The sequence below is a fragment of the Rattus norvegicus genome, chromosome 8 (genome assembly GCF_036323735.1).
Source record: "Rattus norvegicus strain BN/NHsdMcwi chromosome 8, GRCr8, whole genome shotgun sequence".
In the NCBI taxonomy this organism is placed as follows: domain Eukaryota; kingdom Metazoa; phylum Chordata; class Mammalia; order Rodentia; family Muridae; genus Rattus; species Rattus norvegicus.
In genome coordinates, this window is record NC_086026.1 from 113,619,629 (window position 1) to 113,635,272 (window position 15,644).

The 15,644-nt window shown below is 46.3% G+C and overlaps 1 protein-coding gene across 1 annotated transcript in view; it reads left to right on the forward strand.

Annotated features, from left to right (window-relative positions):
• The window catches only part of Acad11 (acyl-CoA dehydrogenase family, member 11), a 65,205-nt gene extending 59,487 nt beyond the window's left edge, over window positions 1-5,718 (forward strand). The window contains 3 exon segments of the mRNA NM_001108181.1: window positions 289-405; window positions 1,192-1,301; window positions 4,566-5,718. Coding sequence (NP_001101651.1) covers window positions 289-405; window positions 1,192-1,301; window positions 4,566-4,680 — 342 coding nt within the window. The 3' untranslated portion in view covers window positions 4,681-5,718.
• Window positions 5,719-15,644: the final 9,926 nt, after the last annotated feature.

Genomic DNA, 15,644 nt, shown 5'->3' on the forward strand with positions numbered 1-15,644 from the left:
TTAAAGAAGATATCCAGAATAGGCACCTGCCACCATGCATGGCAGACACACACACACACACACACACACACACACACACACGAATTTTAAAACATCCAAAATAGCTGATTTTTTTTCTTCCGAGTGACTAATGCTTCTACAATCTTCCTCTTAGAACTGTGCTATTCCGCAGGTTTCTAGCTAGGACTCTGACTCAAAGATATATGCAGCCAGGCTTGTGAACTCGCATTGAACTGGGAAAGGTTTATCAACTAAGATCCCACTGATCCTTCCCTCGCTCCCCTATAGGAAGTCGTGGCTCACTGGATTGCTAAAAGCCGTATTGCCATTGAGGAGATCCGCTTACTGACCTTGAAAGCCGCTCACAGCATAGATACTCTGGGCAGTGCCGCAGCCAGGAAGGAGGTGAGCTATCCACCCGACTCCAACCCCTGCATCTCCAGCCTCAGTCTTCTCTGCCCTCTCCCACCACTGGCTACTTCAGGATTCATGCCCCCCAGGATGGCACTAAGATTTCAGGAAGTCTCCATGTGGTTTTGGTTTAAAGACTGAATGTCGGTCGAGTGCTGGCTTGCCTGAGGGGATGACTTTCAGGATGCAGAATGCCATACGAGCAGTTAAAACGAGACCACAGGGGCTGGGGAAGTCCTAGGCATTGGGAGTCGATGGATCGATACCCACTGCACCATCCCTGCCAGCTTTGTGTCCAGAGTGTCTGCTCTCTCTGCATGTGACCTCGGGCTAGATAGGTGATAAGTATGGGCTGTAGGAGTGAGTCTGCCACTTACAAATGTTCCATTAAAAACATCTAATTGCCCCCTGCCTTTTGTGAGTCCGGCTTAGCAGTAATAAGGACTTATTTTATTCTAAAAGTCCATAACATTTCTAAGAAAGAACAGATTAATGGAGCGTAAACATTCCAAGTGTGATTTACAAGCTGCCTGAAATTCTTTTGAAAACAAGATAACTGAGAAATAAATGTGATCTGGAAGTGAGATCCCTTTCCAGAAAGGCCTCCGCTGAGTGAAATACAGACATGGCCAAAGCCACAGACAGATCCTGTTTCCAACGTGACTTGGGTGTGGGGACGGCTTTTTGTTTTACTTCACAGAGAAATACCAATTCTATCAAATCCTGCCACACTTTTCATGGTCCAAGAAAAGAACATTCTTTTCCTATCTTGCTGTGTAGATTGCAATGATCAAAGTGGCCGCCCCCAAAGCCGTCTGCAAAATAGCTGACCGGGCCATCCAGGTGCACGGAGGCGCGGGGGTTTCCCAGGATTACCCTCTGGCTAACATGTGAGTAGAGAGACGTTAGCTGTTAGGAGCATCTGTGTTGCGTGCGGGGAGCTGATTCGGGGTAAAGAGCCCCGTGCAGATGTGGGGACGGAGCAAGCATTTGAAGAACCGCATGAGGGTGGGCACAGTAGCGCTGTCTGAGGTCCAGTGCCGCTGCTTCAAGCTGGGAGGTGAGGCCAGGAATCCCGAGAGAACTAACTGCACACACAGTTAGCCTGGCTTACAAAGTAAGGAGCAGAGTGGGATGTGAGCATCAGCCCCCAAGACTGTCCTGTGATCTACACACGCACACACGCACATGCACATACACACATGCACACATGTACACACACATGCACACATGTACACACATGCACATGCATACACACATGTGCACATGCACACACATGCACACATGTACACACATGCACACATGTACACACACATGCACGTGCATACACACACATGCACACATGCGCACACACCATACACACATACATGCACGCACAACACACACACATGCATACACACACATGCACACAGACATACACATACATACACACATGCACACACATACATGCACACACACATGCATATACACACATGCACACATGCACACACCATACACACACATACATGCACACACACCACACACATGCATGCACACACATACATGCACACACATGCATACACACACATGCACACATGCACACACACCATACACATACATACATGCACACACACCACACACACATGCATACACACACATGTACACACACATACACATACATACACACATGCACACACACCATACACCCACATGCACACACATACGCACATGCATACACACACATACACCCATGCACACACGTTCACACATATGTGCACACACACCATACACAAAAATTTTAAGAGATTATATTTAAAAGGATTGGCATTAAAAATGCAGAGATCCAAATAAGATCAACCGGAAGATAAAATGAGGCGTTTAAACCTACAGATGCTCCACAGACAGTGATTGTTTGGGAAGAGTAAAGACGCCTCCTTTGGGTAATTATAGGTGGAGTGATGGGAATTACTGTGGGACTCAAGCTTTGAGAAACAGCCACTCTTAGAGGACGGCCACTATCTGACTCTGCCCTGTTAGCCTTCACCCTGGGGGTGTACTGAGGGCTTCTGGGCTCCAACATGGAGTTCCACTCAGAACCAGGAAGGGGAGGGGGCCACAGGATGCAGCAGCTGAATTTGCAGCCTGGCTGTGGTTGCTGGGGTCATGACAGACAGTTCTGTTTCCCGCATGCCCTTCACATCCAGGCAGGCACTGTGCTGCGTTCTGAGCCTCACTCGGGGAATCATCTTCTACACCTAAAAGAGAGCTAAGCGTGTGCCTCCATCCTGTTGGCTGTTTGTGGCTCTCCTGAGCTCTCAACCCAGTCAGTTCAGAGAGCACAGCATACCCTGAGTGAGAGGAGCCCACTGACTGCACATGGAGTTTTGCCCTTTTGCCAGGATGGTGGCACATGACTGTCATTACAGTACTTGGGGGTTTGGTGTCGGCAGCAGGACTGAGAATGAGTTCCCTCTAGGCTATGTAACAAGTTAGCCACATAGAGAGACCCTGCCTCAAAGTCAAACAGACAGCTTTTATTTAGTAACATGTCTGTAGTCACACATATTAACTACATATATAGTAGATAATAGAGTTCAGGATGGCATTTTCATATATGTATGCAGCCTGCAGGGATGCATGGGCATTCTTTTTAAAATATTTATGTAGCCCAGGTTAGCCTCAAGCTCAACTTGCTATGTAGCAAAGGAAGACCTTGGACTTCTGATGTTCCTCTTGTTCCTAACTCCCAAATGCTGGGCTTGCAGGCATGTGACATCATGTCTGGCTTTTATATGCAGTGCTAGGGATCAAATTCGGCACCCCCCTCATTATGCTAGATTGGTATTGGGCAAGAAGAGCTACCCTCGGCCAACAGAAGTGCTTTCTTTCCCTTGTAGATGAAAGACTTCCTGGCTTCGTTTGTAAGGCTGGCCTGATGGTTAGAGTCCCCAGGCTTTTCTTGTCCTGGGAAGCATTTCTCCTTCATTGTTAAAGGCTGGCTTTGCTGGGTAATAATATATCCTGTTTCCCAGTCACCTCCTTTCAGGACTTGGAATACATTCCTTCCTGGCCTATGGCTTTCCTGCTGAGAGTTATGCTATTAGTCTAGAAGGTCACCCCTGATGTGGCACCTCTCCTCTGGAGACACTGCAGTCCTGCTTTACCTTTGACAATTTAAGTCTATTACGCCATGGTGGCGATCTTTTCTGATCATGTCAATTTGAGGTCCTCTTTGTCTTTATTATTTCATTAATGAATTTTATATCCTCTGAACTTTTTCCCTTGCCTCTAGGCCCTCTAAAATGCATTCAGGGTTGTCCCCACAGCCCCAGATGTGCTCTCCCCCCCCCCCCCCCCCCGGAGCTGAGGACCGAACCCAGGGCCTTGCGCTTGCTAGGCAAGCGCTCTACCACTGAGCTAAATCCCTAACCCCCCGAATGTGCTCTTCTTCCCTTGTGTGCCTGTCTGTTTTGGTGAAGCAATGCAAAAGAGAGTCGAGAGCTTCCCTTGGGTTCAGTTTCTGCCCAGGCATGCTAGAACCACAACTCTGATACTGGTCTGCATCCACCACACCTGTGTGGGTTTTGCCGACCGCCATCCCTGCGTCATATGTACCCACTATTGTCAGGACCAGACGTGAGTGTAATCCAGTGTTGTTCCTGCCCACCCACATGCAGCATCGGGCCAGACACCCCTGACCGGTCAGCGTATGCCCATGCCTGGCCCCTCGCCACTGCTGACGCCAGGAACAGCACTCGCAGCAGCCCTCCCTGAGGAGCTTCCTTCCACCCAGCAGGGCTCACTGCCCCCACTCTAAGGCCTACTGTCAGGGTATCCACACAGAAAGAAGGTCACACCCACTTCTGGCTTTACCTCTGAACTGCCACAATGTCCCCACTCTTGCATGACCCATAGAAACAGTGGATCACTCTGATTCTGCCACCAACGTTCTTAGTCACAGTAAAGAACTCCCCTCGACATATCAGCTACCAATCTGACAAAGTACAGCATTATCTGCACCTCTGGGTCACCATCTTGAATCTTCCTAAGCTGAGAACTTTGAAACGGGAGCTTCAGAAGCCATCGGCTTTTCTCTTCATGTTCCTTTTTGGTGTGGGATGAGCATGACGTGACAGTATTGTGTTGTCTATTAACTCTGACCCCCGTTCTCTCAGGTATGCCATCATACGCACCCTGCGCTTGGCAGACGGTCCTGACGAAGTCCATCTCTCAGCAATTGCCAAAATGGAGCTTCAGGACCAAGCCAGGCAGTTGAAAGCCCGGATGTGATGGGAGCAGCCCTGGGGCACACTCTTGATCAGCTCAAAACCTCTGTCTCCATTTCTTGAGTAGTTTGAGCACAAGGCTAATTATTCACCTGCGGTAACGTAGCATCTGTTTTGATCACTGGGTTTTACTATGTTAAGGATCACACAAACGTGAGGTAAATAGGAGACCCCATAACTGTCACTGAGTCTAGTGTCTGGGGTTAGCAGTTGCTTTATACACACGTGGCCTGTGACGAGGTCACACTGAGAACAGCAGAGCTATTTCTGGAGTGTCAGCATAATAAGTGTGTTATTTTGTGTTTCAAGAGTTAAGCCCCGAGAATACACACCCCAGGCCTATTCAACCTTGCTTTGAAACATACGTAGCTATACCCCCACCCCCTTCAGCAGTGTTTGTGGGACTTAGTTTAGCACCTCAGAGAAAGCTCTAACTTGAGGATTTTGGAGTGCCAGGTAAGCCTCTTCCTAACCCAACAGAGGAAGTTCTGGTGAAATCTGAATGCAGGTGAAAGTTCACAAGGAAATGTAGCATGTGAGGAGAACATCAAGGAGAAGTCAAGGCCACTTACGTTACGTAGAAAAGGCTGAGGAGATCGTCAGTAGTCAGTGCTACATCAAAGCTCTGCAGCTCCCTGAGAGCGGGTCTGATCGGGTGACACCAGTTCTGTCAGAGCTGCCCTTGCAGTGCCACTGTGGGCCACCACACTGACTACATCGAAACATCACTAGTATAGCAGAGGAACAAAACGTTTAGTTTAAATACAAATTTTCAGTTCAGTTGCTGGGGAAGGCGGTTGAGTATAGTTGGAAAGGCATGGGTGGGTACAGCTACTTATTCAAGTACACGTGTGAAATCTCATCACAAAGAGAAATGTTGTAAATCAAAATTTGGCATCCAAATAAACACAGTAAATGTAAAATACATACTAGATTTTGAAAACTGAAAATAATTAAAAATGTCTACTGGATAATACCTTTACATATTGATCATACTTTGAATTACATTTTGGGAATACCGGATTGAATAAAATATACTCAAATCTCTGTTTCTTATTGTCATTTTACGGTGTGAATACCATTGGAAAAATAGCTAGGAAATTTAAAATTTTCAAACCAAATTATTTTCAGCCCTAAAAATCTTTAACTTTTTCATCAGAAAGTGTGCTCATGGTGTGTGATGGTGTGTGGCCAGAGATCCTGTCTGTTGTGACTGATGTTTCTTCTTGGGGGGCTGTGGAAGGAAAGCCAGAGTCTGCCACAGGCCTGGGCTCAGAGCCATGTCCTGTGGGCCTTTGCAGCTTGTGCCTCTAGGCCCTCAGCTCCCTCTACCTGTTTCCTTTGGACTCAGCGGAGCCACCATTTTAATTCTGGGGGACTTTCCTGACAGGGGCTGCTGTGAGAATCATGGGAGCTGTTTGGGACCAACTTAAGTAAACTGCTTTGTACAGTCTCCTTGTTTGAGTGCATCATAGCTTAGAACCAAATACACAGCATTCCTAGTCCTGTAAGGCTTGGTTTAGAAGCCATCTGGGGACTCGTTCGGACACGTGGTCTTGAACTCTGCTGCCTAGGATTGTGAGCTACACCTCCACGTCTGAGCCCAGGTTCTGCTGTTGCTTTTGTCTTGTTTTTCAGCACTCTGAACTAAGGTTCAGATATTTAAAACCCTGTGTGCTCTTTCTCTGTCTCGGAGGAAACCTGGCTGGCAATTCATTTCAGTTCACTGATTGCCTTCTTGTCCCTCCCTGTCCCTCAGGCAGGGCACTCCATGTGACCCACGACTCTTTCCTTACCTTTAATTTACTCAGACAAAATCCCATCAACATGATCGAAGGAGCAAGGCAGGTAAGATGGCTCAGTGGGTAAGGCAGCTGCAGCCAAGCCTGGTGACTGAAGCTCAGTACTGAGACGCAGACGGTGAGAGGAGGGGACTCCTACAAAGCCACACAGCAGGCACAGGCGCACACACGTGCACACATGCACGCACGCACGCACAGAAACACAGAGACAGACAGACACAGAGGTAGAATAAAATAATGTAAAAACATTTCAAGACCAAACATGAAAGATTCTTTTTGAAAGTGAAAAAGTCCCGAGTTGTAAATTAAGACGAAGGGACCCAGCCATGGTGGGTGAATGAAGGACAGATAAGCTTGTGCACCTCAGGCCGTTTGTAGGATGCTGGCCCCATCCCCACCCCCAAGACAGTCATCTTGAGTCATCCCAGCCCTCCAAGATCTTTCCATGTTTAGCAGCAGTGAAGCAGGAGCCTCCAGCCTGCATGGTAGGAAGTCACAAGCTCCATGCAGAAAAAGGGCACAGCCACTCTCCAATAGGACACTGAGGGATGGCTGGGTGCTCCTGAGGAAGTAGCCAGTTAACTCCCTCTGCCATGTCGACAACATAGGACAGTTAGGGAGAAACTGATTTCCTCACCCACCTGTAGCAGCTTAAGCCTTCCCCAAGGCTAGCCCACACTAACCCGGAGGGCCCCCGTTGGGTCACAGACATGCTTCTACTTGGCATGAGAACTCCAGTGGCTGACAGGTTGTCAGCCCAAGGTGAGAGTTTTCCACTGTGTCTTTACTTATCATTCTCTACCTTATTGGGACAGAGTCTCTCCCTGAACTTACTGACTGGTCATGGAGCTCCAAAGACCCCACCCACCCCGTCCACCCTGTCCACCCCACCCCGAGCTTAAGTTCCAGTCCTACACCACCACAGAAGCTGGGGGTCCGAACTCAGGTTCTGGTGCTTACACAGCAGGCACTTTACTGACTAAGTCACCTCCCTGGCCCCCACATTTTGGTATTTCAAAAGACATAAGGCTTACCAGCAACTACTTTTCTTCATAAACCCAACTATGGCAGTCTCCAGAGGCACTCAAAAGACAGACATTACCCAGGCTTCTTAAGGGGCTTGAACTTGTGACAGTCTTAACTAAAAGATGTCATCAAATGAAAGCCATGAAAATGTCTGCTATGAAGGACACCATCTCACATCAAGCCAGGTGGCCTTGTCTAGTTTCTCCACTTTACCAATGGAGAGAGGTGGTCCTCTGTAAGGAACTGGGTTGAAGGAGATAGAAGTATGTAAGGCTGGGGGCCTCTGGCCTGTTTGTCTCTGGCAGGCATTTTCCCCACTTTCTTCTGGCCTGGGTTTCTACAGCTGCTTCCCAACTAGCAGTCACAGCCTAACAGCCGGCTGCAGTGACTCTCTTGAATGTGTGGCTGGCTTATCCCTGAAAAACACCCAATCCAGAGTCTTCCCTTCAGCTGACTGTGTTCTATCAAGAGTTTGTCCAAGCCTGAATTCCTCTGATGTCCATTGCTTGGCCTGTTCCAGCATGGTTTCACAGCCTCTGTCCCAGCACACTTGCATACCCGGGCCCCCGAGCCTTGGCTCTTGATGCTGTCTGTGTTTGGAAAGATTTGCTGAGATTTTCCAGGGACCTGTTGAAAAGCCAAGTGTCCTCTCTTGGCCATTGTGCTAACAGTCTTTGACATCCCTCATTTGTTCTTGTCTGTTCAAAGTGTTAGCTCATCCCTTTCATATTTATTTATAGTCTGTTTTCCCGTAAGTCTATATGAATCCCCTGCTTTTCCCTCCAAATACACATATTTTGTATATGTATATGTGCTCCAGCGCTTGTGCACATGTGTGTGCATGTGTGTGTGCATGTGAGTGTGTGTCTGTATGTGTGCATATGTTCATGTGTGCATATGTGAATGTGCATGTGTGTACATGTGTGTGTCTGTGTGTGTGCATGTATGCATTTGTGTGTGTGCATGACAGGGTTTGGGTGTGGGTGTGTGTACCTGGCATTACCACCACTTACTTGTGCTCAGAGTTAGGGATGAAGGTAAAACTGAGGCCCTGAGGGGGCTGGAGAGATGGCTCAGCAGTTAAGAGCACTGACTGCTTCCAGAGGTCCTGAGTTCAATTCCCAGCAACCACATGGTGGTTCACAACCATCTGTAATGGGATCTGATGCCCTCTTCTGGTGTGTCTGAAGACAGCTACAGTGCACTCATATACATTAAATAAATAAATCTTAAAAAAAAAAAAAACTGAGGCCCTGAAGAGGAGCTGTAGTTTGAGGCCCAGACCATGAGTGACCGCAGGTTGGGCCGCCTACCCTGATGGTTTGAGAAGCTGAAGGAAAAACTATTCCTAAGAAACAGACCACCATGAGAGAAGGCCAGGAGTCTGGGCAAGTTGACTGGGGAAGCAGATGTTTACTGAGCACTAACATCCAAGGGAACACATACTTCTCTTTTCTCTTAACATCTAATCAATCAGCCAGAGGGTTGTGATCAGCTCTAGATACAGGGGACATCAGGACACCTAAGAGAAACAAAACCAGTTCTGGTGTTAGAACTTTCAGTTTCCCAAATAAGCAGGAATCTGGGGAGAGTTACCCTTAATTCATTGTCAGTTCGTGATCCTACCATAATACTTTTCTTTCTGCTTTCCAACATGTCTGCCTCAAGATGGCATTGGCATGTTCCTTTAAGGAAAACCTCCTCAGATCTTCAGTGTGGGTGGCTGTGAACAGGCTCCTTCTCTGTCTTCTCTTTACCTGAAGTAAGGACAAGTTCTCCCTGGGAAGGCCTTACCCAGGGGACATCCTGAGTGAGTGCTGGCCAGATGGAGAAGGGCTACTAGGAGGCATCTGGAGACAGCCCTCCCTCCTGTACTTGGGCTGATGGCTGATCCATCCGGTGAGGGTTCTTCCCTGTCACTCCTCCAGGTGGGGAGAAGTGGGGACTGCAGGCCCTGTCCCCCACCACCTTTCCTTTGAAGTCAATGTCCAGTGTCCTTTTTCCTTCCTCTGCACCAGCTGTGTTAGCTGTCTTCTGTCTAGACATTCCCTTGCCCCAGGGCCTTTGCACAGACATTTGTTTATTTTGAAAGCTTCCCTCACCCCATTCCATGTCCCCAGGGATCACTCCTACCCTGTGACTGGGACCTTCTAGCAATCCCGTCTATGGTTACTCCTCAAATTTCTAAACCCTCCTTACAGATGGACATACCATTCGCTGTCCCTCCCCCGTGCTGTGACTTTCTTAGAATTTCTTTTCATCATGTGACTGATGTATGCTTTTCTTTGATTTATTATTCCCTCCTCTTTTCTTACTAAGGAGTATATTCTTTTTGTTTTCTCATTTCTCTCCTTCTCCTTCTCCTCCTCCTCCTCCTTCTCCTTCTCCTCCTCCTCCTTCATCTTCTTCTCTTCTTTTCCCCTCTCCACCTCTCTCCCTCCCTCCCTCCAGGATCCTGTGATGTATCCCAGGCTAGCTTCAAATTCCAATATAACTCAGCCTCCCTAATAATAACTCCTAGCAAAGAAGGGGGAGCTAATGTATGTGCATGTGTTAGGAGTTTAGAAGTTTGGGGGGGGCATAGAAGGGATTGCTAGAAGGTCACAATTACAGGGTAGGAGTGATCCTTGGGGACAAGGAACAGGGTGAGGGAAGCTTTCAAAATAAACAAATGGCTGTGCCAAGACCCCAGGGGGAGAAAGTCCTTTGTTCCTGGAGACCTGGAAAACTGCCTGGAACTCTCAGTGGTGAGTCTTCAGTCAAATCTCCTGAATACAGAGGGGCTCACAGCTACATGAAGAAGGGGACCTGGGACATAGCTCTGCAGGAAAGCAGTGGGACAGGTTTAGGTTTCTCACTGGCCATACAGAGAGAGAGAGAGAGAGAGAGAGAGAGAGAGAGAGAGGAGGAGAAGAAGAAGAAGAAGAAGAAGAAGAAGAAGAAGAAGAAGAAGAAGAAGAAGAAGAAGAAGAAGAAGAAGAGGAGGAGGAGGAAGAGGAGGAAGAGGAGGAAGAGGAAGAGGAGGAGGAGGAAGAGGAAGAGGAAGAGGAAGAAGAGGAGGAAGAAGAAGAGGAAGAAGAAGAGGAGGAGGAGGAAGAAGAGGAGGAAGAAGAAGAGGAAGAAGAAGAAGAGGAGGAGGAGGAGGAGGAAGAGGAGGAGGAAGAGGGAGAGAAAGAAGAGGAAGAAGAGGAGGAAGAGGAGGAGGAAGAAGAGGAGGAAGAGGAGGAGGAGGAGGAGGAAGAGGAGGAGGAGGGAGAGGGAGAGAAAGAAGAGGAAGAAGAGGAGGAAGAGGAGGAGGAGGAAGAGGAGGAAGAGGAGGAAGAGGAAGAGGAGGAAGAGGAAGAGGAAGAGGAAGAAGAGGAGGAAGAAGAAGAGGAAGAAGAAGAGGAGGAGGAGGAGGAGGAGGAGGAAGAGGAGGAGGAGGGAGGGAGAGAGAGAATAGCATACAGGGAGAAGTCAGATGACAACTTACCAGGGTTCACTCTCTCCTGTACCATGTGTGTCTCAGGGATCCGACTAGGTCGTCAGGCTTGGTGGCAGGAACTTTCACCCACTGAGCCTTCTTGCCAGCCCCCAGAGCTGAGCACCAGGCTGCCTGAGGAGTTTGACATTCACAAAGTCCTTCCGGCCTTGATGAGTGTGACTTTGGCAGTAACCAGATTCATCAGGAGTTTACTGAAGCCAGGGTTGAGGTAGAGCTGTGAATCCCCAATCTCTGTCATGTCCATAGGGTGTTTGACTAGTCAGAGACTGGGTAAAGGGAGCCATAGGAATGTGTGGGTGACGAGAGGACAGGAAGATGAGGCTGAGAGAGTGACAAGCCAGGTGGCCACAGTAGACCAGAGGAAGCCACCTGAAGTGGTGACCTTTATCTCCCCTCTCCACGTGAACTGTCCCTGTGTGCCTGGTGAGCTCTGAGCAAACTTGGGTGACAGTCCAGCTGCCAGGCTGCCCAAGCCAATCATGTGTCTGGTTCTGCGGTAGGAGTATGAAGCAAACTGCACATCAAATCTAAAATTCTAGAGGTGACGTGATCAGGGGAAGGGGTGCCTCACAATTTTATCTTTCCTCTCTCTAAATTTTCATCTAGACCTCAGAATTACATTAATTTTTCTTCCCATTTGACTCAACTCTCCACCCTTGATAAGTTTTATTTTTCTCCGGTGTAGGAGAGGATCTTTCATATGGAAATTTTTACCTCCTTGTTTTAAAAACAACAGGTCATGGGCAGTTCATCCTTTCATCTCCTTTATTTTTCCAGTGGCTTCAGTTCAAGGTAGTAAATATGTCAATATAAGTGCTTTGAGGCCTTTCAACAACAAAGGTAGACCTGTTTAAACTTATGTCCCGTGATAGACGTTTGGTTATTTTATCTTTTTTGGGAACGCTACAGCCAGTAATAAATTAATTTAACTTACTATAACATTGAGAGGATAAAGTGTCAAAAAGATTTGGGTTATTAATTTTTTTTCGACTACAGACTGAGCCCAGGGCCTGGGACACATTAAGGCGAGGGACATTTCCTAGCTCTGAGAACTATTTTTAAGTACATAGTTACAAAATACAGTTTTGAAGCATTTATTTTAAAACATGTTTAGATTTTCTCATTGTGTGCATAGTGTGTGGGTGTGTGTGCGTGACTGTGGTCACCTTGGGAGGAGGACAGTGGCGTCCGATCCTGGAGCTGGTGTTCCAGATGGCTGTGAGTCAGTAGATGTGAGCGCCCATATTGTCCTTGACACGAGCCACCTCCCTGGCTCCCTGTTTTGCATCTACTTAGATCGCTTTTAACCGGCTATGCTTGGGGTACCCAGGAAAATCCCAGGAGACACCGAACAAAGAGCCATTACTCGATTCTTCTTTTTGATGGACATTAAGTAGGAATAACAGAAATTTATCTTGCTAATAAACCTAGATAGAAAAAAAAATATGGTCAGGGCTGTATTTACTGCCAACGACCCTGAAGATATAGTGTGCCTTGTGTTTATTTTGGGCTTTAACCTTGCTCTAACACTGAAGCCCACTCTTAAACGTTGGTTGTCCCGACAGCCAGGAGTCTGAATATGGGACCGCAGAGCATGGCACAGCAAGTTCTGTTCAGACTTCTGTGTCTGTTTGTTTCACAGATTCTTTCTGCCCATATGTGATTTATTTTCAAGAGATCTTCTCTATGTGTTTGTATGTTCCTTCGTCATTCTTAAAATGTAACAGAAGAGGGGCTGGGGATTTAGCTCAGTGGTAGAGCGCTTGCCTAGCAAGCACAAGGCCCTGGGTTCGGTCCCCAGCTCTGAAAAAAAAAGAAAAAAAAATGTAACAGAAGAGACAAAAAAACATCGTGAATCCCAGAAAAGAAAAAAATTTCGAGAGAAGATAAGATAGCTAAATCCAGAACAGAAGAGCCCAGGGCTGAGTGGCTCCCCCAGCACTCACGCTCCTCCCATTCTTCCACAGAGAACCTCAGGGCCAGGGTACGGTCGCATTTGAGTGCCTGTGCCAGAGAACTGGGAATTGTTAATAAAGGGACTAGGACCCAGAAATAAAGAGAAGACCTAAAGAAAAAGTTTCGGTGGTAAAAGAAGACCCCAGAACTCGCCCCACAGAAATACAAAGAATCATAGGAATTATTAAGACACATTATTTGAAAACCTAAAATGAACAAACAATATTCTGTAGATAGTAGGACGCAGAAATTGAGCCGTGAGGATGTCGGAATGCCGAATGATTCTGAAACAAACAGACTGAATCAGAAGTATAAGTTACCCAACGAAGCACCCAGGCTTCCTGATGAATTTCGCTAAACATTTGAGGAAAAGCTAATGTCCTCAAATTATTCTAAAGAATAATTATCCTCAAATTAATTCTAAAACATTAATTATTCTTGAATTATTCTAAGGAATCAAAAGGGAGCCCTTCCGAACTCATTCTTTGGGGCCAGAATTAGTCTGTTAGCGAAAACCAAAGTCAAACAAGGGAATATATCGAGAATAGAAAACTAGAGATTAATATCGCTAGTAAAAGGAGCCGTGCAAAAATTCTCAACAAAATACTAGCAAATCAAATTCAACAGTACACACAAAAAAATTAATTAATTAATTAATTAATCAATCAATCACTTATCATGGTGAGCTTGTCTTCATTCCAGGATGCAGGGTGGTTTAACCCCTGCGGTAACAGCTACCACCTCAACTGAGTGAAGGATGAAACTCTTGCAGTTGACAAAATCCAGTCTCCTTGGGCTGAGGCTATAGCTTAGTTTGTAGAGAGCTTACCTAGCTCAAAACCCGTGGTTCAGTCCCCAGAACACACGGACCAGACGTGATGGTGGCTGACAATAATCCTAGTGCTTGGGAGGTGGAGGAAGGGAGGCCGGAAGTTTAAGATCATCCTTGACTCTTAGTGAGTTTGAGGCCAACCTGGGCTACAAGGATCAAAATTGTTTAGGTCAAAATGGATCAGGTACCCAATGAAAGACCCAAAACTGTGGTGGGTAACCACCCTGGTGGGGGGGTGTCAAACAGGCCCTATGGATAGAACCATGAGTCCAAAAGGCAAGACCCACAACTGCCTGATGGAATGAAACTAAAAACTGTACAACCAGGAAATGTCAGTGGCATGAAGATGCGGCCTGCAAAGGGGAGGGAGTATTTGCAGTCCTCCTCAGCAGAGGGTTCATGCTCAGTGCTTAAGGAGTTGAAATGATTAGCAAAAAAGACATCTCAAAGGGACAAAATGGTCTGTTGAAAAGAAATACAGACAGCCCAAATATGTAAGCACACACAAAAAACAAACAAACAAACAACAACAAAACATGTTCAACATTATTGTCAGGAAATACAAATCAAAATTGCACATAGAGGCTGGAGAGGCAGCTTGGGAAAGAGCATGTTCTGCTCTTGTGGATTGATTCTCAAGGTCAGCTCCCAGCGCTCACACAGAGTACCTTATGATAGCCTGTGACGCCAGATCGGGGGACGAAACACACTTTTCTGAACTCTGTAGACACCCATATGCACATGCATGCACACACATAAGTACCTACTTACACATCTAAACAATTTTGAATTACAATGAGATTGTCATCTCACTCTCGTTAGAATGGCTGTTCTCAAAAGATAAAAAGATCAGTTGGTCAGAATGGGACAGCCCAGTAATTCCAGCCTTCAGAGGCTGAGACAGGAGGACTGCTCAAAATTCGAGGTCATCCTGAGGTAGGCAGTGAGTGTCGGGCTGGCAAGAGCTACCTATTGTGAGACTTTAAGAAACTAAACAAGACAAAAACCCTGGAACCCTAGTGATGACGTACAGAGAAGGGAATCTTTACACAATATTGATGGGAATACAATTGAGTACCGCATTATGGAAGACAGCATGGCGTTCCTCAGAAAACTAAAAATAGTATTACCCCATGATCCAGCAATAGCACTTCCAGGTGTGTGTGTGTGTGTGTGTGTGTGTGTGTGTGTGTGTGTCTGTGTGTCTGTCTGTCTGTCCGTCTGTCTGTGTGTGTCTGTGTGTCTGTTTGCATGTGTGTGAAGAAACCATCATACCATAAGGAGCATGCACTTATTGAGGTACTATTTCATAACTGCTAAGACTTTAAGACGACTCATCACAGCTAAGGATTCCACCTTTATATGCATGGATAAAGAAAATTTCATATATAAACAGTATTCGGCCCTAAAGCAAAATGGAATGGTATAGAAATGAAGGATAATGTTAGTGAAAGAAGCCAATGGAAAGACAATGCCATGTGTCTGCTCTCATATGTGAAAGCTAGAAGTCTGAATATTCAACACATAAGGTGCATGTGATGGTAGGATTCAGAGTTGGAAAAAGATGGTTGGATTTGATCAGTGAACAACAGACATCGGTGAAAATATTACATTAACATGTGCAATTTATAAATCAATAATCAATACTGCACTTAAAGTTATCTAGTGCTGAATCAAAATGTAAAAATTCAATTCATTTAACCCACTATGTCCACATATTATTTCAATGTGTAATTAACATGAGAATATATATTTTAATTTTTCCCCAGATTCAGTAGACACTTATATTCCATCTTATCTAAATTAACTATTCGATGAAAATACTTGTTTTGTAAAAAGTTAACTGCGGAATTCATAAAATTTATTAA